The sequence below is a fragment of the Apodemus sylvaticus genome, chromosome 15 (genome assembly GCF_947179515.1).
Source record: "Apodemus sylvaticus chromosome 15, mApoSyl1.1, whole genome shotgun sequence".
Lineage (NCBI taxonomy): Eukaryota > Metazoa > Chordata > Mammalia > Rodentia > Muridae > Apodemus > Apodemus sylvaticus.
The window spans coordinates 24,488,086-24,512,991 of NC_067486.1; the positions used below are offsets into that span (position 1 = coordinate 24,488,086).

The window sequence follows — 24,906 nt, forward strand, 5'->3', positions numbered from 1 at the left end:
AGAAAACTCCCTCTACACATTTTTTAAAATGTTGCATAGTTTTGGCCCCTAGTCTCTTGCTACTGGGATTATACTCTACAGTATTTGTTTGAATAGTGATTTTTTTTAATTCATTAGACAAATGGAAGTGTTAGCTTTAAACCATTGTGTTAGAGAGGCTCAACATGCAAATTAATGACTATTTCCATCTTGATGGAAGTCAGGCACTTTTTCTTTTCTTTTCAGACTCAAGTGACATTTCAAGGAACCTTATTCAGTCTTGATTTGTGCGTATTAGCATAACATTTACTTTAACATGAAAGGCAGACAGACCTCTTTTCTTGGGGAAGGATAGCAGTAATACTTTTCACTGAACCACAGACTAAGTCAATAACATTGATTCCATTACATTTTTAGCTCTGAGAAAAGGGAGATGACCATTGTTCTTGCATAAGTAATTGGTGTGGAGGATGACATTTATTTGGCTTAATGTTTAATGAAATCTGAGTACAGTTTGTGTAGTTGTTCAGGCTTAAAACAGTGATAGTAAGCAGTGTTGGGCAGCTGCATAGCCTGTAATTACTATGTAAGTAATATGTGACTATTTTTCTTTTGGAGGCAAAGAAAGCTTTTCAATTCATGTTTAAATAGATGAAATGCTGTGATAGCTACTTAACCCATCAACACAGAAGCTATCTGTGCCAACCCTTTGGTGAGCAGAGATGAGTTGAGGATTAAGGGGATATTTTTGCCTCTGTTTCATTCATCCTAGGGAGAATATTTTTAAAACAATAACAATATGCCCATTTATTTTGTTAAACTTTGGCATTCTAAGTTTTTTTTCTAAAAAATATCTTTAATGATATTAACAACACAATTTTTGCTGAAATACAATGTTTGTTTTTGTTTTTTTAACAACTGGAATGACTTGTTGAGATAGGAAAGTTGGAAAGTTTAATAATAATTCTATGCCCATTTTATTGAATGTGATTATTTTCTGAAGAGACAAAATGAAAGGTATTTTATATCGTGACTCTTAAGTAGAGCATAGTAACTTATTGGAGATACATCTAAAGATACTAGTTCATAACTGACTACCAGGAAGAAAGATCTCAACAGCTTTTTTGTGACTATAAAAATCATCAGTACATATTTTTTAAGAGCATCCCAATAAATATGAGATGAAAGAATATAACAGTTTAGGGCTAGCGAGATGGATTAGTTGCTCTTCCAGAAGACCAAAGTTCAGTGACCCACACTAGATGACCTGTAACTCCAGCTTCAAGGGCTCTGACAGGTTGCTTTGGCTTCCACAGATACTTATACACACACACACACACACACACACACACATTAAAAACAATATTTTAAACAGAGGGTCTCATGAAGCCCAGACTAACTTTTTAAAAAATTTTACTCAGTAGCCAAGGTTGGCCTTGAACTTAGAACTTCCTCTACCTCTACCCATCTCTCTAGTACTGGGCTTGCAGGCATGTACCAACACATCTGTAAGGCAAGTTTCTTACACATGTAGCCAAAAACAAACAAAAAAATGTGGAGGCAAAAAAGGAAGCAACTTCAGAGTATGATTTTAATTTCTACTAACACATTTGCACCTGTGGAATTTAACGATTTATTGAAAGCTCTCAGTTCTCATCACCAGGTTGCAAAAGTAATTCTTTAAAGCAAAGTGCAAGAAATAGTTTTTTATGTTTAGAATTGTAGGTTAATGAGACAAGGCAGTATGGACAGCCATTTACATACTGAACACATCAAAGACAAAACCCTGAGGTAGAACTGTTTTTTTCTAAGCACTGCATCCTTGTATGTCAGCTGACCCTAGATGCTGTGCTTGTTAGTGGTCTTTGAAGATCAAGTGATTTGTTATATGTTTTCACAAGTATTTTATGTGATAGAAGTTGCTTGAAGTTCTAATGAAGAGAGCAGTATTCCATTCTGTGTCATCTTACACCATAAAAATAAAGAGATTATCAAAAGAGTACATCAAAAATACATAGGCTGCTGACTATCAAAAGATTATCACCTAACGTAAAGGCATAAATATTATCTGCTATGGACAAAGAAATAACAGCAAAGTTTACCTGCATTTACTACAATGATCTGTAGAATCTTATAATGGGATGGAGATCTTTAAAAATCTTAGAACTTGGGTAAACAAAAGGGAGATTATACCAATTATGATCTCATATCTAATCATAAAAGCACTGTCTGTGGTTCAAGTTGTTAGCAAAATACTGAAAACTGAACATTTAGCATATTTCACCATTTATATGAGTTTTTACTATGTCACTCTAATTCAGCGTCACAGGTTTTTTTTTTTTTCATTTTTCTTTATTTTGCTTTCTAAACTGATTCTAGAGTGAGACTAACTTCTGCAATAGGGATCTCTAGTAGAATGGAATGTTAGTAATAGCTTTTCTGTGTGTGTGTGGGGGGGGAGAAATAAAATATGCCATTTACATTTTTATATATGCCTGCCACTTCTAAATGCAGTTGATAGCTTCCATATAGTGTAGGTAATTCATGAATATTTCATAAAACAGAAAAGGGGCTAAAGAATAAGCATTTTAAGAAATATAGTACAAAACTCTGTCAATTTCCCTCATGCCACTGACAAGTCCCTTTTCTAAAGTCTATTTTTAGTGAGATTTTTCTAGAATTCTTAGTTCCATGGAATATGCGATACACAGAACTACATGATTCTTGCAGAAGAGAAACTGAATAGAAGCACTTATAACTCCCTTTCTGTGCAATTTTGAACAAAGTGGCTCTTTCCAGTTAGCCCTGAAAATGTTCCTGTATTAATTGTCTGGGAGCTCTATTGTTTAGAGCCTGTGGGCTAAGATGCTGAACAGGTGCTAGCTACCCTGCTGGGGAGATCTGCCTTCCTCATGTTCAGTGTGCATCTCAAGGACATGCGGTGATTTGTGCTCTCAATAAATAACCACATTGATTAGTTTGGCCAGTAGAGATTGGTCAATTAAGACAATTTTAGACAAAGAAAAGGAATACTAAGAACATGGGGACAGTAATGTAAATAAACCATTGTCCAAAACACGCCTGTCCCCATAAGCCAATAAAGAAGAAAAGGTGGAAAGCAAAATTGTCTTTTGGGTTAAATAAGTATTTTGCCTAGTTGTTTCTGGGGGAATAAAGTCAAACAAACTGAAAGGAAACTTATTTTGAGATTTTTTTTTTTGTACAAATGCCAGCATGATACACATGCAGTCTGTTGTCCGGGTTGTTGGTTTGGAGGTTTGTTCTGACACTAATTGCCTCTGTTGTTGCATCTATATCTCTATCTTCTAAAAAACGATGTTTGAGACATTTCTTTAGCACTACAAAGGAAGATGAACTTGGAGGAGCTATTGAAACTCTGTGTTTTACAACCTGAAGGTGCAGAACAGAAGTGTGGTGTGGTTAGTCATACCCTCTGCTTTGGCGTGGTCTCACTGAAAGGTTACAAAATGAAGTAATTATGTCTAAGCACTGCAAACAATATACAGTGGATAGGCACAGAAGGTGCTATTAGAAGCATTTACTGAGTCCAGCAGTAAAAGATTAATGATAAAAAATAAGGGACATTCAATTTGTGTGTGTTAATTTCACATTTTTTCATCAGGCTAAAAATATCTATAGAAATATTAAATGTTGCTTACTTAACAGATACCGCCTTTACTATGAATTCGTGTACACTTATTGGTAAATATTGCCTGCCAGTCTTCCAGCTCTGAAAATCCCTACTTCCTTTTCCCATCTCTGGATTATTGCACATCTTCCAGTACTATGCTCCAGCCCAAGGGCCATCAGGTTTTCAGATTTTAAATTGGGATCCCTGTATTCCAGGAATTCCACTGAACTGTTAGCTTTTTCTTTCTTTCTTCCTTCCTTCCTTCCTTCCTTCCTTCCTTCCTTCCTTCCTTCCTTCCTTCCTTCCTTTCTTTCTTTCATTCTTTCTTTCTTCCTTTCTTTCTTTCTTTCTTTTTTTATGCTTGTAAGGAGAATGTTGGCACTCCCTCCTTTAAGAAGACTTAAGAGAACTTGTCAGCTACCATGAGTGCTACTAAAAGCTTCTTTCTTACAACAATGCTATCCTAATAAGGAATAGTGTCACAGCATAACAGGACTCTCACTGGAGAGACACAGAAATGAATACTTAACATAATTAGGTTTCCAACATTATACATTCATATTAGTGACAGAAAATAACTGTAGATGCTTTCCAACATAAAATTGACATTCTGAACTAGTTTTCCTAATTTATGAATCAATAATCATTTAAAGATCAACTGATATAAGGAAATTGGTACTCTACCTGGTAGACACATTATACTGTATAGATATACTTGAAGTAATTTTAAAAGTAATTTCTTAAGCTAAGCATAAATATTTGGCTACATGGAAATTTAAATTTGGAATAGTGCACATAACCTTTTTGAGAACCAGAGTCTAATGTTTTGTTCTTATACTAGATTAATTGGAAACTTTCATTGTTGCCAGGATGGAACTTTTTCTTGTGTTTTCACCAAATAGGTGTTAATGGTTACTGTCAACATAAAACTAATTGCCACCTAGGGGGGGGATCGTGGTGCCTGGTCCTGTGACCATACGGGCCCATCTGTTGAAAATCTCAGCATAGGAACAATGCTTGATACTGGCACTCAATGTCTGCTTTGGCCAGCCGTCAACTCCCACTCTGGAACATACTCAAGATACAAAGTTCACTGAAGCCCAGGGAAGCTCTGATGTCCATTTACTGGCAGCTCTTGGGCTGTGTGTAGGCTGAGCCAAGACCAGGCGCCAGTTCTCAGAGCAAAAGGATCTGTCTGAGAGCCACCTGTCGTTGGCATGTGGCTGCCAGTCATCGTGAGAGCCACAGTAGGTGTGCTTCTTCCACCAAGGTAGGACACACTAGGGCCTCTGAATGGCCGACACAGGGAACGGCAGTGACAGGACGAGGACCACAGCCAAGACTAGAACGTGATGGATGTTCATCAGGAAATACTCAATACTACAAGCAAATTGGTCGTCTTTGGTAGAGACATTTTCTGTGTCCCTCCAGTATTTTCTTAACTGAAGACAACATTTTAAAAGAACACTGTAGACTTACATGCTTTAACACAGAGTGGCTAGTAACACTGGTGGCTAGTATCACTTGAATGGCTTGTAATATCCCTAATGATTTTCTTAATATATCTTTCTTACTTATTTCTGTTATTGTTTTATATAATTTTAATTATAACAGGAAGCAGGAATGTAGATTTTTAGGAGATGATAAGTTATGATAATTCATATTGCCATTATGAAAAATTCACAAATCATAAAAGTAGCAATCTCTTCAAATGTGCAAGTTGAGAGGAATATTTTCTGTGATATGTTCAAATTTGTAAATGACATAATTCTATGGTAAATGCTAAGTACAGTTGGGGAAATGTGATGCTAATATTTTCTTTAATACAAAAACAAAAAATAGAAAAATGAATGAATGAGTATAAGAAAATTAAGTTAGTTGTATATCTATAATCAATGACTACTAGTATTTATGTCTTATATACAATATTCCCAATTTTTATGTATACTTAGACAATTTATATAGTTCCTAAGCCCACACACTTAACACTGGTTGAGCCTAAAGTATTGAGTCTCTTCCATTCCTTTTTTCAAAAAAAGATTATTTATTTATTTATTTAATATATGTAAGTACACTGAAGTTGTCTTCAGACATTAGAAGTGTCAGATCTCATTACAGATGGTTTTGAGTTACCACATGGGTGCTGGGATTTGAACTCAGGACCTTTAGGAGATCAGTTAGTGCTCTTAGCTACTGAGCCATCTCTCTAGCTCCTTATATGGGCTTGAAGAATAGGATGTTGCTTACTGACAGAGCCTCTCAGGAGACAGCTATGTCAGACAGCAAAGGGAAGAGAGGCCATTGGCCTTGAGAAGGCTTGATGCCTCAGTGAAGGAGAATGCCAGGACAGGGAAGCTGGGAGTGGGTGGGTTGGTGAGCAGGGGGGAATGGGGATGGGATAGGGTGTTTTCAGAGGGGAAACCAGAAAGGGAATTAAATTTGAAATGTAAATAATGAAATATCTAATAACAATACACAGACTAGATAACAATATATAAACTGAAATAGGAAGTGAATTTAAAAAAAAAGAATAGGAAGTCATGATTTACCTGGGTGCCTTCATGTGTACTGTTTTTCATATAGTTACAGTATACTCTAATTAATAAAGCATTCATTCGATATAATTTTGACACCACAATTATGTTATACCATCAAGCTATGATAGGCTATGTTTTTAAATGGTCATTTGCCCAATTTAGAATAATTTTATTCTTTTTAATATTTGTTGCTAATATGACAATTTCTTTCATGAAATAAAAAATAAAATAAAAAATAAAATAAAAAATTAAAATTAAAATAAAAAATAAAATAAAATAAATTACTGGAAACCACCAGATGTCAAACACATAGTTGCTAAAGAAATCACAAAATCTGTATAAGATTGGTACGTGGAAAGCAAAAGACTTTTTCTTGAGTATTAGGAGTTTACACTTCATCTTTTCATCTTCGGCATACAACTTAATACTCAGTACACATTTGACTTCATTGAAAGGATTCTTTGACATTTTCTTGATGACACTTATTGAAAACCACCCATAGTGAAATGCATCTTGATCCACATTTAGAAATACTCTTATTTATGTTTGTGCAACAGTGTGCAATCTTTGTGTTTAATAAACAGAAAAAAAATTTCACATCTTGGGGATGTGACAAAATGGTAGACCAAAGAAACTTCAAGATGGAGTTGTTTATCTTGGCTCATAGTTTAAGGTCCTGGCCAGAGTAGTGTCCATCAGCTAATTGTGTTACACACATAGTCTGGAAGAGTCTGGAAGCTAAAAGATGCATCCAGACCCTCAGATCATGTCCTCCTTTCTATACAGTCCAGGACAGCAACCAATGCTCCCAACATGTTAAGTGGGCTTTCTCATGTTCAGTTCAACTAACCCAGAAAGCTCCTTGCAAAAATACCAAGAGCGTTCTTTCTTTGGTCATTCAAAGCCCAGTCAATTTGACAATCCCAATTAATCATCATAACTTTCAGTCTCACCACTTTTAATTTGTGCTTTATTTGCTTGAGTTGCAACCAGTCGCTTAATTAAGGAGGGAAAATGTAGCAAACTGATTATGGTTTGCCATATTTGGTGAGATGATTCTTGTTTCACAGAAGTTGGAATATAAAAAAAATATATCTTGCAGTTTACTAACTATAGGAGTATTAGTTAATATTTATAGGTACTTCATAATGGAGTAGTTCATTTATCTTTCAGGCTTACTTCATGCAACACGTAAATCCATTTACAATCCATAGTTTTTGCAATCCATTGCAATTTGCAATCCATAGTTTACAAATGAAAAATGGAGGCTCAAATTTAATTGGTAGTAAGAGGAGTAATGTAGTAAGAGTGCAGAGTCAACAGTTGAACGTTCATTTAATAACACATGCAGTAAGTTTTTATGGAACATGCATTTTAAAATTTAAAAAAATCCTCCTAATTAAAACTAAACATTTTTGAGAACTCATGGTTTTGAGTAGAGAAAGGCATAGTATATAAATAATGTTTCCAACAACCTTGAAAAGGAAAGCCCCTGAAATTTCGCGATAGAAAAAATATGCTCAAGGTTGCAGGACACACATGGAGCCAAGTTGAAAAGGCCCTGTTATTTCTGTTGATAAGAGCTTGCACTCACTTCCCATTTGATAACTGGAATAATGTGCAGTCCGTAGTTTACTCAACAGCTGTTGAAGTTCCTTATATTTAGCCTTCACCTTTTACTTAAAAAAAAAAAGGTTAAACTCATTACTACATTTTTTTCTCTATCTACCTTACTAACGTTAATGTATCCTCATCTATGAAGATTAGGTGATACTCAGATATGTATTAAAATTCAATAGTTTTTCACCTGAGAGCAATTTGTTTCTCTCACTCCCCAGAAGATATTATTTCATAATATTTTAGAGTAAATTTTCATTGAATGATCTTAATATTTTGTGGGTAGAGGCAAAGCATGCTTCCAAAATGCCTTCTAGGAAGAGGGAACTCCCTCAGAAAATAAATAAATAGATAGATAGATAAATAAATAAATAAATAAATAAATAAATAAATAAATAAAGTAAGTTGAATTTAAATATTACTAGTGCTTAAGCTTAGATGATGGGAAATATGAAATCAGCATTGATCAAGTTATGTTTTATAAGCATTTGTTTTATTTTGTGTTTGAGACAGAGACTCAAAAAACAGAGTAGATTGACCTCTATTTTATTGTGAAGGTGATGGTGACCTTTAATTTCTCACTCATTTGTCTTTAACTTCTGAATCCTGATATTATAATACATGCTCCCATGCTGATTTTGACTTTTGTTTTAAATTTAGGGCAGCATTAGGTGACTATAATTCAAGTGAGCATATTAAAAACATAATAATCTTTTCTCCTTGCCTTAAATATGGAGCTTATATCACTTGAGACGGACAATTAATATCATGTTACAATTTAACATAAACATGCTATTATTTAACATAGGAAGACACTTTCATGAGTGTAGCCTTCGTTTCATGTCTAGAAAGCATTATCTCATAGTAGGTACTTTGCTTTATTAATACTATGACATAAATGCATTTTTAATACATTCTAGAATATAAAAGGCAAAGCTTTTCTTTGTTGGTTGAACTATTGATCAGTTGATGAAGATACTCAAGAAATCCCTAACAAAATACAGGGCAAAACCTGCATTTTCAATTAGAGCTGCCGTACCACAAGTTATTTTATACAATTAGTTATCAGAAGTACCCCCCTCCCTGTAGAATGTTTTACATTTCCAAATTATCCCACAATTGCATTTTATGAGGGCATTTGTAGAAAAAAAGAAAAAATTGAAGGAACCTTTCTGGTTTTCCAGAGCACTGCGCAGACTAAGCACTACCATGTTATACTGTCACACCCTCTTGTAGCTCAGCTGTGTTCAACTGGAAAGCTGACAACAGAGCTGCCTCTTGTGCCTCTCCCATCTCAAGAGACTGCAAACATGGGACAACATAGTAAAACAGATTGGTTAACTGTGAAATGAAAACCTAAGATCCTATTCTAAGAGGTTTTAGAGTTGAGTTTAATTTCTTGCCAAATATCTGACTGAGAAACCCCCAACGTTCCCAATATGATATTACAAATTCTAGTCTTATTGTAAAATCAAATTATCTTGAGAGAACTTAAGCCAATTGGATAATTATTTCTAAATGAAATGATAATTGAACCAGCTTCCACAACTTTGTTTCAACATGCTCTCCTAATTGTGAATTATTTGTCTTTTTTTAACTGTAAAATTTCAATAGCCCTGTGAAATAGGCACTATTAATTACTGTATTAATTATCTTAAAGATGAGGAAAATCTGCAGTCATTTAGGAAACTGGGTAATATAGGTTTCAAATCAAATTATATTTTGTCCTCCTTTGTTAATTTATTTATGGTAGAGGACAGGACTTCAGTAAGAATATCAGACAGAGAGGTTGTCTGGAAGTGAGGGCTGGGGGAACCACACTTCTCTTCTCCACCAACACTACACCAGAGCGCCAGCCATCTACAAAGAGAAAGGCTGTCTTTAGGACGTTAGAAATAAATTTCTGGAGCAGTGGGAGGCAGACTAAGTTTTACAAACAAAGGTTGGAAGTTGTTTAGAAACCAGAGGACAGTTTTTCTAGAGGTGGTGATGCTTCCCTTAGAGGAGGTGAAAAACAAGAGCAAGATAACAGGGGAAATGCACAGGAGTGACTGGCCAGGACTGTAGGCTGTGAACTTAGCCTACTTAGTTAACCACCAACCCATGCCGATTTGATTACCCAGCAGGGGTCCTGGGACTAACTCAGTGGGGATATAACTCAGTCTCTCTCTCTCCCTCCCTCCCTCTCCCTCCCTCTCTCTCTCTCCCTCCTCTCTCTCTCTCTCTCTCCCTCTCCCTCCTCTCTCTCCCTCCCTCCCTCCCTCTCTCTCCCTCCTCTCTCTCTCTCTCTCCCTCTCCCTCCTCTCTCTCCCTCCCTCCCTCTCTCTCTCTCCCTCCCTCTCTCTCCCTCTCCCTCCCTCTCTCTCTCTCTCCCTCTCTCTCTCTCTCTCTGTCTTTCTCTCTCTGTCTCTCTTTCTGTGTGTGTGTATGTGTGTGTGTTTGTGTGTGTGTGTGTGTGTGTGTGTGTGTGGTGTGGTGTGGTGTGGGGGTGAGGGGTATTTCCCTAGCTGCTTCAATCTGTGAGTTCCATTCTCAGCAAAGGAAACAAATGATTAGGTTGACCACATAATTTGGCCTTTTGGAAAAGTCCCAGCTGTGATATAGTTTAATTGGAGAATTCCAGAGAGAGGGGGGAGAGAGAGAGAGAGAGAGAGAGAGAGAGAGAGAGAGAGAGAGAGAGAGAGAGACAGAGAGAGAGACAGAGAGACAGAGAGACAGAGACAGAGAGAGACAGACACAGAGAATATGCAGAGGGAATGCATATCTTAAGAGGTCAAAACCCTTGACAGTTGTGCAATGCCTGCTCTAGTTGACCTTGTTATGCTGTGAGGCAAAATCTGCACTTTGTCAGACAGTCAACTGCAGTTTCTCAATATGGATGATTAAACACTGTCCCTTGCTTATTTTCACACAGCTTGGGAGTTTGAAAATAGCTTGCTTGTCCCAGCTGTGCTAACAACGGAAAAAACAGTATTAGAGTCCTTCCTTCTCTGTGTATCTAAAAGCATGAACAAGGAATCCTTCGTGCATTGCACTGTGTTTGCATATGCATATATACCTTTGGTAAAGTTAAATTTAGAATTAAGAATTTAAATTTAGATAAATTTAAATTTAAATAAATAAATTATATTTAAATAGAAATTATATATTTAAATAGATAATTTAAATTTAAATAAGAATAAATTTAGAACTAAACAGTAAGAGTTTAACAACAACTAATGATGAAAGCATAATGCATGCTAGTAAAAGTAATTTGACTTTTCTCTCTTCTTTACCTTTCTCTTGTCTTTTGTCCAATCATCTATCTATCTACTATTATCTATCTATTTTTCCCTCTATCATCTCTCTGTCTATCTCCTTCCTTCTATATCTTTCTGATTAAATGTATTTTCAAGGCTGATCATAAATGAAACTGTGAAAAGCAAGACCAGGAATGAGAATACCTCTGTTTATTGGGATTCCATGATTCCCACTAGAAGTTGGAAGCGACAAGAGTGGCTTTCATAAAAATTTCCTAGCTTTAAATACCAGCTAACTATAATTTGATTAACTGGATAGGTGAGACTTGAAGTTTTGAGCTTCATAGGCCTTTCTGTGTACACATATCCAGCCATTGGACATGGCAACACACTATCGTCTGAATTCTACCACATTTATATTTGAGAATAAAAAATTCTTTTAAGAACAAAGAAATCCCATAATATTTTAATTAAATGTGCAGTTTTTTTGTTGGGCCACCTAACTCTTAGGAACACATGGTCTATGGGCTGCAAGTTAGACACCCTGTTGGAGATTTCAAAACAAAACAGAACGTTCAAGCATGACTAACCTTGTATTTTGTGATTTCCCTATTAAAATCATGCAATGAATTGTATGGTTATTACCATTTTAATACAAGTAGCATATTTTGTTGAGTTACTTATCTAGAAATTTATTGTGACTTGTTTACTAAATGAATAGAAAGATTCATTCATCCAAATTCTAAACAAAGTGTGTATAATAATTGCAGATCAAATGAACCCAACATCTTTCTGCCTTACATGAAGTGGCACAATTTTGGCTATCAAACTGAATCCCTATCTTTGTCGTGTAATTATGAAATAGTCTTTGAATATTACAGATTAAGGATTGCACATGATTTAGGCTATTTAAGTACTTCCGTAATTTTAATAGGTTAAATTCTCATTCATGAAGATTTTTGTCTAAGAATCTATGAACAGCAATATCATTTTAGGAAAATTAAACAATCCCTTTTTCTTTCAAAGTTAAAATGGGGTACCTTTTTTCGAGGAAAGAGAAAATGTGTTTGATTACGAGGAAAGGAACAGTATTTGTGGGTGAACAGTCTCTAGTCCTTGTATATAGAAGACTATTTCACGGTTCAGTGCATATTTTTGACTGGCTTTTGTAACTTTTAGTCAAGTAGAATGGCACTAACATTTTAAGTTAATTCAAAATCCTTATCATGAAAGTTCAGTTAAAAATATTAGAATACATTGTAAATAATTTAAAATACTTAAAATTTTAATAAGTAAAATTTTTCCAAGAAAACAGATGATTTTAAGATGAGATTTACCTTTGAGGAAGTTTTGGGGACTCTTTATCTAATCCAAACAAGGTGAGGCGAGACACTGGCTTGCAATACAGAAAAATTCCAGATTACTCTAAAAAATAGCTTATATTTCTCTTATTTGTCTTGTTCAATTTCATACCCTTCATGGAAAGCTTGAATCCCCTATTTTGATTTATTCAGAAGAGTGGGAAGACCGGGTAATATAAGGGTCTGTTATGTTTTGAAAAGTGTATAATAAGAATATAGAGAAATTGGTTGTGAACAAAATTGAAGTATTGTCTAATATTTTTATTTTAGTTTGATTTACAGAAATTCTTTCTACTATGTATGACAACAGATTTCTTGTGGAGGAGGAAATATAATAATTCCCTTATATTAAGTAGGAAATGATATTTAGAATGGCAATATTTAGAATGGCAAAATGCTAGGAATAGCAATTTTTCTCTTTTGAGACTTTTTATTATACATCAAATATCAAAACATAAACAGTACCTTCTGTACAAACCATTGTTTTAAATATTAAAGTGAAATCACCTTGTTTTGTTTGTATTTAGCTTAACAGATGGTAATGATTTTGTAATGGATTTAATACAATCAAATTTCCTTGGCCTTTTTTTTTTTAAACCACCTTCCCTACTTGGAAAAAAATAATGCAGTGCGACCAAGCTTCAGTGCTTGCTTTGTCACAGCTGGTCACCAATCAATCTGAATTCACGGTACAGTGGTGATAGCACTTGTTGTCCAGGGGCCAAATATGATAGGGTTGAATTTTTCAGCAGTGGTTCATATCAGAAGAAATAAGGTACATCCATGGTAGCCACTGAGAGCCCAGTATAGTACAACTGTCATTACTCAAGCCTGGCAACAGTGGCTGCCTTCATAGAAGTCTAAATCAGACAGATTTCACAATGAAAGGCCTCACACTTGCAGTCAAACTGCCTCATCAGAAATATTTTTTATTTGATTCATTCTCTGTTTTTAATTAAAACAGGGAATACTACTGTATTCTACAAACATATCAAATTTTGCTAGGTTACCAATTAGTGTCTTTGTACCAAATCATACTCTTACTCATTTATAATTTATTCTAGACTAATTAAAGACAGTTAAAAACAAGTTTAAGTCTCTTTGATTGATAAGATAAATGTAATAAAGTATATATAGATTGACCAGTTATTATGAAGCTCTTACAAGTATGATTGTTTAGAGAATATGGATACTGTTAGTTTTGAAAGATTCCAAAATCCTGACATAGAATAATCGACACAATAAATTCACATTTACCAGAAAAACGTATGTGAAAAGTAGCAAATATATCAAACAGAATGGTGGATTCTATTACTGAAAAGAAATGTTGACTCTATAGGTCTTGTTGTGGTGTCCTTGACCTCTCTTGGCCTCCTCAATTCTTCCTCCCAGTCTTTCACAAGACTCCCAAAGATCCACCTAATGTTTGGCTGTGGGTCTCTGCATCTGTTACCATTCACTTCTGGATGGAGCCTCTCAGAAGACAATTATGTTAGACTTCTGTGTGTAAGCATAGCAGAGTATCATTAATAGTGTCAGGGCGTGGTTCTCTCCCATGGGTCAGGTCTCAGGTTGGATCAGTCATTGATTGGCCATTCCACCAGTCGATTCTTCATCTTTATCCATGCACCTCTTGAAGGCAGGGCAAATTTTGGGTTAAAGGTTTTGTGGGTGGGTTGGTCAGGCTGCACTGGAAGTCCGGCCTGACCATATCAGCCTCAATATGTAACCTCGTTCCCCCACCACTAAGCTGCATTGTTTGATTTTACATTAACTGAGGTAGAAAGACCTGCCAAATTACCATATGTGGAGTGAAAGCAAGGCAGTGACAAACTGATCATTGTCACACACACACATCTCTCTATTGCTGTCATCTAGCACTGGGTATAATGTGACCAGTCCTCTCACCTACTGCCTCCATAACTTCATGTGAAATTATATCAGATGTTTGCTTCTTCTTAATTATATAGCAGATGGATACTTCTGAGATTATAGTTATCTATCTATCTGTAGCTATGTATTTTTAATTTTTTATATAATATATTGATTTTGCAACTCTATACTGTTGCTCTTTTGTGCTTCTTAGCTTAGAATTGATCTTAAACTGCAAAAATAAGCCATCCTAATAGGTAAGTATAGGAAACTACCAGCCTTGAAGCCACTCCTATTTATATAGCATTCATTCATATTAGCAGGAGTATAAGGCATTAATTGTTTAACCCTTGAGTTCTTCTACTGTGTAATAAATAGCTAACATGAATTATGATTTCCTCCTGCTGTGATATTTTTATAGATTTTAAAGCTGTAGTTGGCATTCATTATGTTCAAACAGACATTGTTATTAGAATAATTTTTTGTCAATGGCAAAACTCACACGTGTAGAATTTAAATACTTTGTCCACCACTAGAAACTCAAGGAGTGGTCCTGATTTTAAAATTTTCCATTACGTTGCTAAGTCTGTGCTTTATGTCACTTGTATCAATTTTAGAGGTTCTATGATTAGTAGTAGGAATAGACCATTTAGTGAAACAGAAAGATGTCCCCCATCCTGAAGTCAGACAACAATAGCAACTCTAAAACACTAAGAAGTTCCAAGTACCACAGAATCGTTAACATGTGTCTATATTTCAAGGGGGTAATAATGTAATCCTTTTTGGCATAGTTATGCAAGGTTTCCAATATGGATAGTAATAAGGGTTTCTTAAGGCTTAAACCATGATAAATAGAAATTCAAGGTAAATATATAAACAGAGAAGTCCACTCAAGATTAAAATATAGAGGAATTTGGAAATTGCAAGCAACTGGCTTGATTGGTAGACAGACTTTGCAGTTAGTCATGCCACCGTCTATAAATCAGAACTGTCGCATAGACACAACAGTTTTCTTGTTGTCATTTTGTTGTTGTGTTGTTTTAAAACTAATGTTAGAAGTAGAACCTAATTAATTATAGTGTGCCCTGAAACCAGCTGGACAGGATGTGGAGATCATTTTACATGTAAGCTCAAGCAGAAGGATCAGGAGTCCAGTGGTCCTCAAGGTCAGAGTGAATTTGAGAGGCTGGGCTACATGAGATCCTGTCCAAAATGAATCAATCACACCAATAAAATATGAGGGATAGAGAAGTGGGGGACAAAAAGGGAGCAGGAGATGTAGAGAGAACAGAGAGAGCGAGAAAGTGTGTGTGTGTGTGTGTGTGTGTGTGTAAGAGACAGACAGACAGACAGACAGACAGACGGGGAGCTAAAAATGTATCTTAATTCATAAAACAAGAGAATGTCCCAAAAAATATTGAGCATACAGAATTTACTAAAACAGTTTTTGGAAACACTGATTTGATTGTGTAATAGAAAAAGAAAAGTAATGCAAATTACATAAGCTACACAGAAAATACTGGAAAAACATTAGTGAAAACTGAGAGGACATATGAGTAGAAATCTCTTTATTGTCTTGTTTGTGTAATTTTAGACTTGGAATATAGTTTCTTCACAAGGAACCACCACTCCTGAAAACCATGTGAAATTTCTAAGTTTATATATTTTTTTTTAAAAATCTGTTATTCTTTAATTTTTTTTAAAAAAATGGACACTTTTGAATGAGCTTGGTTTATATATTTCCTATTTTTTTTCAATGTTTTTCAAGGTGCAACACAAATGGGTAACTGGCAAGCAACTAGTAGTGGGTTATAAAATTATCTAATTAGTAGTAATTTTATTCTAAATAAGTATAATTTTGTCCATTGATTCATGTGTATGTAAATCACATTTTAAAAAGATAAATAATGATTACTATTTATATGCCATTATCTATGTGACTAATGCTATTAGTAATGCTGGCTCCTATTCTACACAGGTACGATATCAAAGACGACTATACCCTGAGAATTAAAAAGGCCTTGAGTACAGATGAAGGTACCTATGTGTGTATTGCTGAGAATCGGGTAGGAAAAGTGGAAGCCTCTGCCACCCTCACTGTACGAGGTAAGAGACCTAAAGCGGCAACGAAAATTGAGCCAGGAGCTTAATATTAGTTCCGTTGGTAAGTTCATGCCTGTTCAACATAGTCGGGGCTGCTGGGCGTGATGGCATGTACCTATATCCTGACACAGGAGAAGCATCCACAAAAGGATCACAAGCTTGAAGTCAGCCTGGTCTATATAGCAAGACTGTTTCAGAATAAAGGAATATATTGTACTATTACTGTTTTACTATTACAGTAAATACTCAGGTGTCTTATCTTCCAAATCATTACTTGCTTAAATGAATTGTCTTTCCTTTCTTTTATTCTTTCTTTTTTTTTATAGAATCCATAAAAAAATCCCGAATGCATTAAGCAGATCTGAACTAGTGTTCACTTTAATCTCAGTTAGTACAATAGCAAATAGTGACAGTACTCAGTTCACTCAGCTAAACAGGCCAGCATGTCTGATGAGTGATAAACATATGCTCCTTACCTCACAGAGGTGATAGTTATGTATCTAGATAGAAATAGTAATAGGTGCCTTAAAATTGGGGCAAAACTGCTCTTGCAAGACTTATATATCTCTTCCCATGCTAGTTTGAACTTGGGGATACAAAGTGTCCCTTCTGTGAGCACAAGTAACATTTGCATATGCCTATTTTCAAGCTAAGTCTTTTCAACTTGTCTTCCCTTTGCCTTTATGGTTTCTAGGGAGGTTTTAAGCAATTACTTCACAGTTTTAATCTACGATTCTTACTTGAGGTGCTATGGACACCAGCGTCACCATAGGAAACTTCATGAGCCTCCTTTGCATAGCAGAATTGAGGAGACCTTGTATGTGAGAATAACTTTCATTTTGCTAATACCAACAATTGTCATGAAGATCAGTGCTTAGTAGTAGCTTCTTGAAATCTCCAGTTACCATCTAAATATGTCAAGCTATCGATGAACTCTGTCTCTGAATTCTTGACAACCAATGGTATTAAAGGATTTCTCATTTGTCTCTAGGGCTGTGTGGCGAGAATACAATAATTAATAGTACCTAATCATCACCCAAGTCTTATCTACTCATTTACCAGACAGAGCAAGTACAGCAAGCTAAAGGGAGATGGCTGGAGCATTGGTTGTCAAAATTCCTAATGCTGCAACCCTTTAAAACAGGGCCTCATGCTGTGGTGACTCCCAACAATAAACTTATTTTGTTGCGAGTACATAACTGTAATTTTGCTATTGTTATGAATTTTCATCTAAGACCCACAGATTGAGAAACATTGGTCCAGGATCATATTACTGATTTGTCAGAAATCAGAACAAGCAACTACTATCTCCAAACATGGAGCAATGTTCCGGCCTTGTCATGTAGCTCAAATTATTTTGCAAGGATGATTTGGGGCTGATGGTCATTGAGGTCAGACTGGAGAACACTCACCTGGTACAATCCCATCTCTTTGATTCTTCCCTGTTCTGAATCTTGTAGTATACTGACAATACCCCATATTTGTCCTTATTTAAAGCAAAGAGATCCCTGTAAAAATAGTGGTAAGGTGGGTTAGCATACAGGAGTAGGAGTAGGGATAGTTTAATTCTGTTTGAGACTCCTCATTCTGAATCTCTTGTTATTACAAAGTTCTTTCAGTTTGTAGTCAGTAAATACACTGACAAAGCTACAATAAGCTAAGATCTCTCCCTATGGGAACCTTTGATTATCTAGCAAATCTAAAATCTCTTTCATACCTTCACCCACACATTCTGAAATCTGATCAACTGCTACATATTGGCAAAATATATTTCTAAAATAACTTGAACATTCTGCTACATGCTTTGTAAATCATCTCAGAAAGTTTAGGGACATTTCCAAATTCTCATTTATTCAATGTTCTTTCACATCTACACAATGGACATACTTGACTAATAATAGTATCTAGTTCAAGCCGGGCCTGTAATCCCAGCACTTGGGAGGAAGAGGCAGGCGGATTTCTGAGTTCGACGCCAACCTGGTCTACAGAGTGAGTTCCAGGACAGCCAGGGCTTCACAGAGAAACCCTGTCTCAGGAAAAAAAAATAGTGTCTAGTTCATAAAATTTTTGAAGGCAGCCCTGACACAATGGAAAGTTCAATGGCGTAAAATAATGACTTAAAAATGTTAAATTTGTGTATTTCCAGTGACATTGATATTGTCATACCAAGGGGTATGCAGAGATCCATGCCTATAATTCTGGGACATGGGATACTGAGGCAGGAAGACTGTAATGAATTAGAGGGCAGCCTGAGCTGCACAGGGAGTTACAGGCCAATATGCTATACACAGACTATCTGAAAAATAACCAAACCCCAAAGAAAGAAGCAAACAAACATTGCCATTTTAGTTTCTCAGTGAGTCTAATATACAGAAGCTTCGAGTGATAAAGGAAGAATGGTTGAAGTTTGTAAAATACGGTAATGTGTGTGTGTGTGTGTGTGTGTGTGTGTGTGTGTGTGTGTGTTGTCTGCATGATTGTCTTCACATAAGAAGGCATAATATCCCATTATAGATGGTTGTGAGCCACCATGTGGTTGCTGGAAATTGAACGCATGAAGTGTAACCAGTGTTCTTAACCACTGAGCCATCTCCCTAGCCTGATCTCCTTACACATTTAACAGTAATGTGTCAACTAAATAGCTCATATGACTGAAAAGTTCATCCTAAGAACTGGGATAACAGAAACGATTCTTCCGTGTCTTTCATTTCTATCACTTTCATTGACTCACCGCTTTTGAATGCTGTCGATTTTGAAATGTTTGCTTTGTGCTAGACTATCCCTTTAAGGGATGAGCTTACATCCCTTTAAATAGAGTTTCCAATTGTGGAGTTTTATATGTTTTCCACTCTTCTGCACAACATTTTAAGGGAATGAAACAGCTAGCAACGTTTCAAAGGTGGTAACCAAAAAACTGTCCCAACATCCTGGTAATCTGTTTTAGAGAACAATTTATGAAATTCATGAGCCTTAAAAAATTCAAGAGGTCAAGGACACTGCTTATGGGGAGAACTTTCTGCATGTTAAGCATGTTAAGTGTTCCTAGTTATGGACCCATGTTCATTTCTAGATTCAGTAGAACTGTTTATAGTGAAAGAAAGCCTTACTAAACCTTAAGTTTCTCTGGAGTGGTTAACTGTGATGCAGGTGGAACATGGCTATCAGGAGAACTCATGCATCACAAGGCACAGGATACTGTCACAAAGACAGGGGATACATGAGCTTCCCGAGCAGGTATCGCCATGGCACTGTTGAAACTTAGCCGAGTTTAAGCACAGATACACCAGCATATCTCCTGTGCAATCCTTAACCTTCTTCCCATGGCTGACTGTGCTTTCTCTCCTCTCAATAGAGAAGATTGGCAGCAATGCAGTTGCAGCTCACCTTTTATCTTGCAAGCTTTGCTCCCAAAAGTTTTATAAATTAGGGAAAAGGTTTGCATGAATTTAAAGGTAAATGAAATAAGTCAGAGATCTGTAGTTTGATCTGTAATAGTGGAATTTATTCCACAACACTCATGTGTCTCCAGGTAGCTAGCAGGAAACACGCATCTATATCCCTGAGAATAAAGTTGCTTTACCTTCTTTTCAATGGCTGTGACCCTATTCCACACCACCCATTTGTATTCTCTTACATTCATTTTAGTGTTAATGTAATTCAAAACAATTTAGACAAAATTGGAAGCACTTGCTTATCAGCACTGTCACTGTTTGTTATTTAAGCCATAATAACCTTGGTTATTGTTTATGATCCAAATATATTTATTGATAGTATGTAATAAAAATATAGTAACCCATGCAAACAAGATAAAACCATACACTCTACTCTACTCCGTGGATTATTTTAGATACATTTATTCTTTTTCTTCCTTCCCCGTTATGCACCACATCTTCTTTCCCCCAGATACACTCCTTCCTCAACCTTCTCTAGAAAAGAACAGGTCAGTCAGGCACATCAACTGAACACAGCACAAGAAATTACAGTTAAGATTGGGCAAGGCACCCCTGTAGAAGGAAAAGGGACTCAAGAACAGGAAAAAGAGTCAGAGACACCCACACTTCAACTATCAGGAGCCCTCCCAAAACCACAAATCAACAACCACAACATACATGTAGAAGAAGTCTTCTTAAAAAGGTAGACTACTGTAAACATAATTCATTTAAACCAAACCATCTCTAAGAATTTTTGCAGGAACTAAATGAACAGGCAACAATCTCAAAACCAACCCCAAAATATTTTATTCAAAAACTGTTTGCTGACAAAGCAAATTCTGAGAACACACGTGAAAATGTTTGTTTGGAGAAGAAACCGATTTCCTTTTACACTTTAGTGTCAGAGATGTTCAAAGATCTGCTGACTTCAAGAACTTCCTTAGCTAATTGGATTTCTAATTCATTGCAAGTATTACATTTAGCTGTTCATTTAATACATTGTGTTCCTTGTGCACATGAAGCAAACCTACAAAACTGATAGAGAGTATTGTTTTGTAAGGTGATACATATTTTTTAAAAGATCAGCAAACCTTAAATGGTTTCTTCTCTGACTTGTAGCATGTAAATAAATTAGAGTGTCTTTTCCATAGTGGCATGAATAAGTCATTCATCAAAGACTACAACTTCAAAATCATACCTAGATAATAATATGAGCTATAGTAATAATAATTATATGAGAAATAAAGAGGAGATAGAACAAAGAAATGTTCAGTAAATTGTTATTTAAAACATCTTATCATTAAGACAAGCAGTTGGGATGTCTCACACTACAAGGTTAATGGGGGTAAAATTATGATTTTTGTTTTCTGTGTTTGTTTCTTTATGCATGTAAATGAAGTATTCAACCTCTCACCGGATTGCTTTATTACAATGAGGTCAACTGACCCATGAGACCATGTCCATTTTAATCCACTTACTTCTGGAATGCAGTTGAGTTTAATTTGCTCATTTTAAAAACATTCACCTGGTGATTTTTCACAGTGAAATGTTGCTATGGAACAAGGGCACACAGTTTTATTGTGATGTTTATATGGAAATTGTATCGATATATGAATGTTAGCTCATAGGGGAAGCTTTAAGGAGTTTTATAATCAACATTTGAAACAAAAGTCTTTTCAAGTTTGTTTCTTTGATTGATTGATTGATTGATTGATTGATTGATTTTTAAAAAACATGGTAACAAGCATGGTTATCAGATGAAGTTTATCTTCATGTGGACCCATTAGATGCCTTAACAAACAAAATTTAAAAAGAAAAACAATAAAAGAACTTTAATTTGTAATAATCACATCAAAGAGCATAAGAAATTTGTAAATGGCTCTTGAATGTGATGTTAAAACAGCAGCTTCGTTGATACAAGCAGTTTGTCTCATTTTTCAGTTTTTTCATTGATTTGCTATGAAAAGTACCCCATCAGAAGACGTTTCCCAAGGCAGTAAAGCAAAATTTGTCAAAATTAATCTAAAACTAATTAGCATGTGAAATATATTATTTATTTTAACATGATTCCTTACCATAGTTTCTTCATTTCCCTTCATATCAAAATCTTAGAAGATACTATTTCTTAGGAAAATATATTAGAAAACCAATTCTATTTTGCAGTGAAATTAGCACAAATTCCAAAATTTTTTTCTTATTATTACAGGATATTGACACAACTAGCAGAAATTAGTAACAAGGGTAAAGGAAGAAACTGTGATATCTATTTTCTGTTGTTGCTTAGTTATTAGTTTCAGGCTTTCTGTCCATGCTTTCCTAAATGGGGAAATGATGGCTCCTCATGCCCCTTCTCGGTGCTCTCCTACAAGGAATATACAATAGAATATATATATGCCAGTGTCTGCAGATTTCCCTACTTATATTTCCTAATTAGTATTTTAAATACTGCTAATCATAAAAGAGTTATATCTCATATATAGTTAAATATACTATTATTTTTAGGGATTGAACAAATACAGAATTATGACGGACATGTTGAATAAGAGGACAGCTATAAGTCATACAGTCATCATCAACAAGATATATTCACACTAGAAATGTGGGTTATATAAGCTGGGACATGGATCAATGGACATGGGACATGGGTCAATGGACTATTAGATGACAACATTTCTATTTCAATTATATACTTTGTATAGTTAAATCTTATATAATTTTTCTTTAATATACAAGAACCATATGTTTTCTAAAGATTATTTATTGCTTTTATATGTAATGGTTGTTTATTCACGCTGATTTGAAATTTTTTAAAAAGAAAGTATTAACCTTTGTATGTCTCTTAAAATTTCTGTCATTACGAGAAAGGACAGCTTATTACTATGAATGTCAGTAATTCAGAGATGGGGTATCACACAAAAAAAGTGATGTGTTAGCTGAAGCATCAGTTAGACGCCAGGCACAGTGAGAGAGAGAACCAACGTGTCAGTCACTGCTCCATCCCCTGAGCCAGAAGGATGAATGGGATCAGCAGCAGTTAGGGAGCTAGATGGACCCAATGGCGTGTCTCAACCTATGTGGTACATTTGTTACATTTCTATGGATGGGAAGCAAAGTGGTCCTAAATTATTGCCTACAAAACGCTGAATCGAGTATTTGTCTGTACTTCTTGAAATGTTTCTGACAAGCAATGCCTGAAACCCAACAGCTATTTAATTCAGGCAGTGAGACCTTATAATTTCAAAATGATGTTTGCTAAATGTTGCCTTGAATACTTTTATTGGTCTGTTCTTAACTTTGGGGTAGCATTTGGCTCCTTAATTTGAAGTCTTTGAAATGTTACCTAAGGTAAATGATGGTGATAAATCTAAACTATCTCTTTAAGTTCTCATAGTTAATCCTGTGGTTAAAATAATAACCATTTTTTAAAAAATTATGTTTATGTCTTTCAGTTCTGTCAGACTTAGGAACGTTGTTCATAACTGAATTATGAGAATAGATGTCATTCTATTTTGTCCATACTTAAGTGTAACATTACACATCATGCATTCTGATAATTTTCTTTTCTTTTTTTTAATTTCTTTTGTATGTTCTCACCACACCATTATAATGTCTACAGTTCGCCCTGTTGGTAAGTAGCCATCCTTCTATCCATTTGGCATGGCTTTGCACAGTGCTTCATAAATCATGCATAGTAGCATTTGTCATAATTAAGTATATTTATTCACCCATGTTAAAGTGCTTCGTGAGGGACTGTCTGCTACAACCATTGCTCTTGGCTTTCTGGTTGCTTTAGTAAACCATTTTTGCCTCAACACAGGAAGGGGTTAGTGTCAGCTTTCAGAAAAAATAGCATATATTGTTGATATGTTAAAAATTCTTAACTCTTCTTAAGGAGGAAGAAATAACATTACAATATTTATTATATATACAAAGTAATGACCTATGTTTGATATTCCTGAAAAGAAGACTATACATTAAACTGAGATGCTTATTCCTTATTTGCTCGTTTCATTTTAAGCCAACCAGACTCCTCATTTTTCAGTGTTATCTCTCTCTCTCTCTCTCTCTCTCTGTGCCTGCTCATCTGCATTTCTACATAGACAAAATTTAATAGGAATTTGCTATATGTCATTGTAAAGTGGATTCTTAACATGAGTATGGGAAAATTGGGAAGATCTGTGTTCTTTGGCATGAACAGTTAGTGTTTGTGGCTTAATATCCCATTATTGCTTTGGCTTTGCAAAACCTGAATAGCATGTGCTTGCAGAAATCTAAGTGCTAACTATTTGTGAATGTTTTAATGATGAAATACTTCAAAATTCACTAAATTAAGAAGATCAATTATAGTTTTGCATATCTTACCAATGAAAATGTTTAAAGAAATTTTGTAAGTTGGATATATGGATGCATACATGCCTAAATAAATGAATGGTTTCAGCATTTTTTAAAGAAAAATAGTCTCTATATTATTTAATAATATATTCAGCTTTCATGATTTTATAAATTGACTATCTAGCTTCATATGCCTACTTAATGTACTGACCTGATATTATGACATTTGATGTTAATTTCTCCGAATAACTTCTTTGATTGAAACACAGACTCTTACAATAGGTTTGTTCTTATATGAATATCAAATGTAACCAACAGAACTTTGGCTTCTCAATGAGGAGATTTCATATGCATTTTATTAGTACTATTTTTGATTCATATCTTAATATTTTTACTCCTTGGTATCTGGTCTGAAGGACAGCATCCTGCATTATCTGCAGGAGTTACCTGGGCTTAACATGGGCCATAAATACAAAGTTTCTGCAAAACTTTTTCTAACCCCTGGGCCTATTTTCAAACCTGGAATGAAATTGTAGCAGAGCCTCATTCTAAAATAGTTGGTAATATAGTACTGGCTATAGAATGGTCATGTGTAATAACAGCTCTCCTTTTTTTTCTATGCCATCTTAGTCTTCCTCATTCTCTTATTATTTTTAAATCACCCTCAATTGTAACATTATTATTATTGAAATAAAGGTATTACTAAAAATAGTTAAAATTGCAATTATTGCTTTGCATAGTAACAGTTTTAAATGCACTTAAGATACAAAATTATGCGGCATT

General features: G+C 35.2%; 1 protein-coding gene across 5 annotated transcripts in view; it reads left to right on the forward strand.

The window, feature by feature from the left end:
• Robo2 (roundabout guidance receptor 2) overlaps window positions 1–24,906 on the forward strand; it is a 506,393-nt gene that overhangs the window by 370,940 nt on the left and 110,547 nt on the right. For all 5 annotated transcript variants that reach the window (XM_052158220.1, XM_052158221.1, XM_052158222.1 and 2 more), the window contains exons 6-7: window positions 16,236–16,363; window positions 23,408–23,419. In XM_052158220.1, the coding sequence (XP_052014180.1) occupies window positions 16,236–16,363; window positions 23,408–23,419 (140 nt within the window). The remainder of the gene's footprint in view (window positions 1–16,235; window positions 16,364–23,407; window positions 23,420–24,906) is intronic.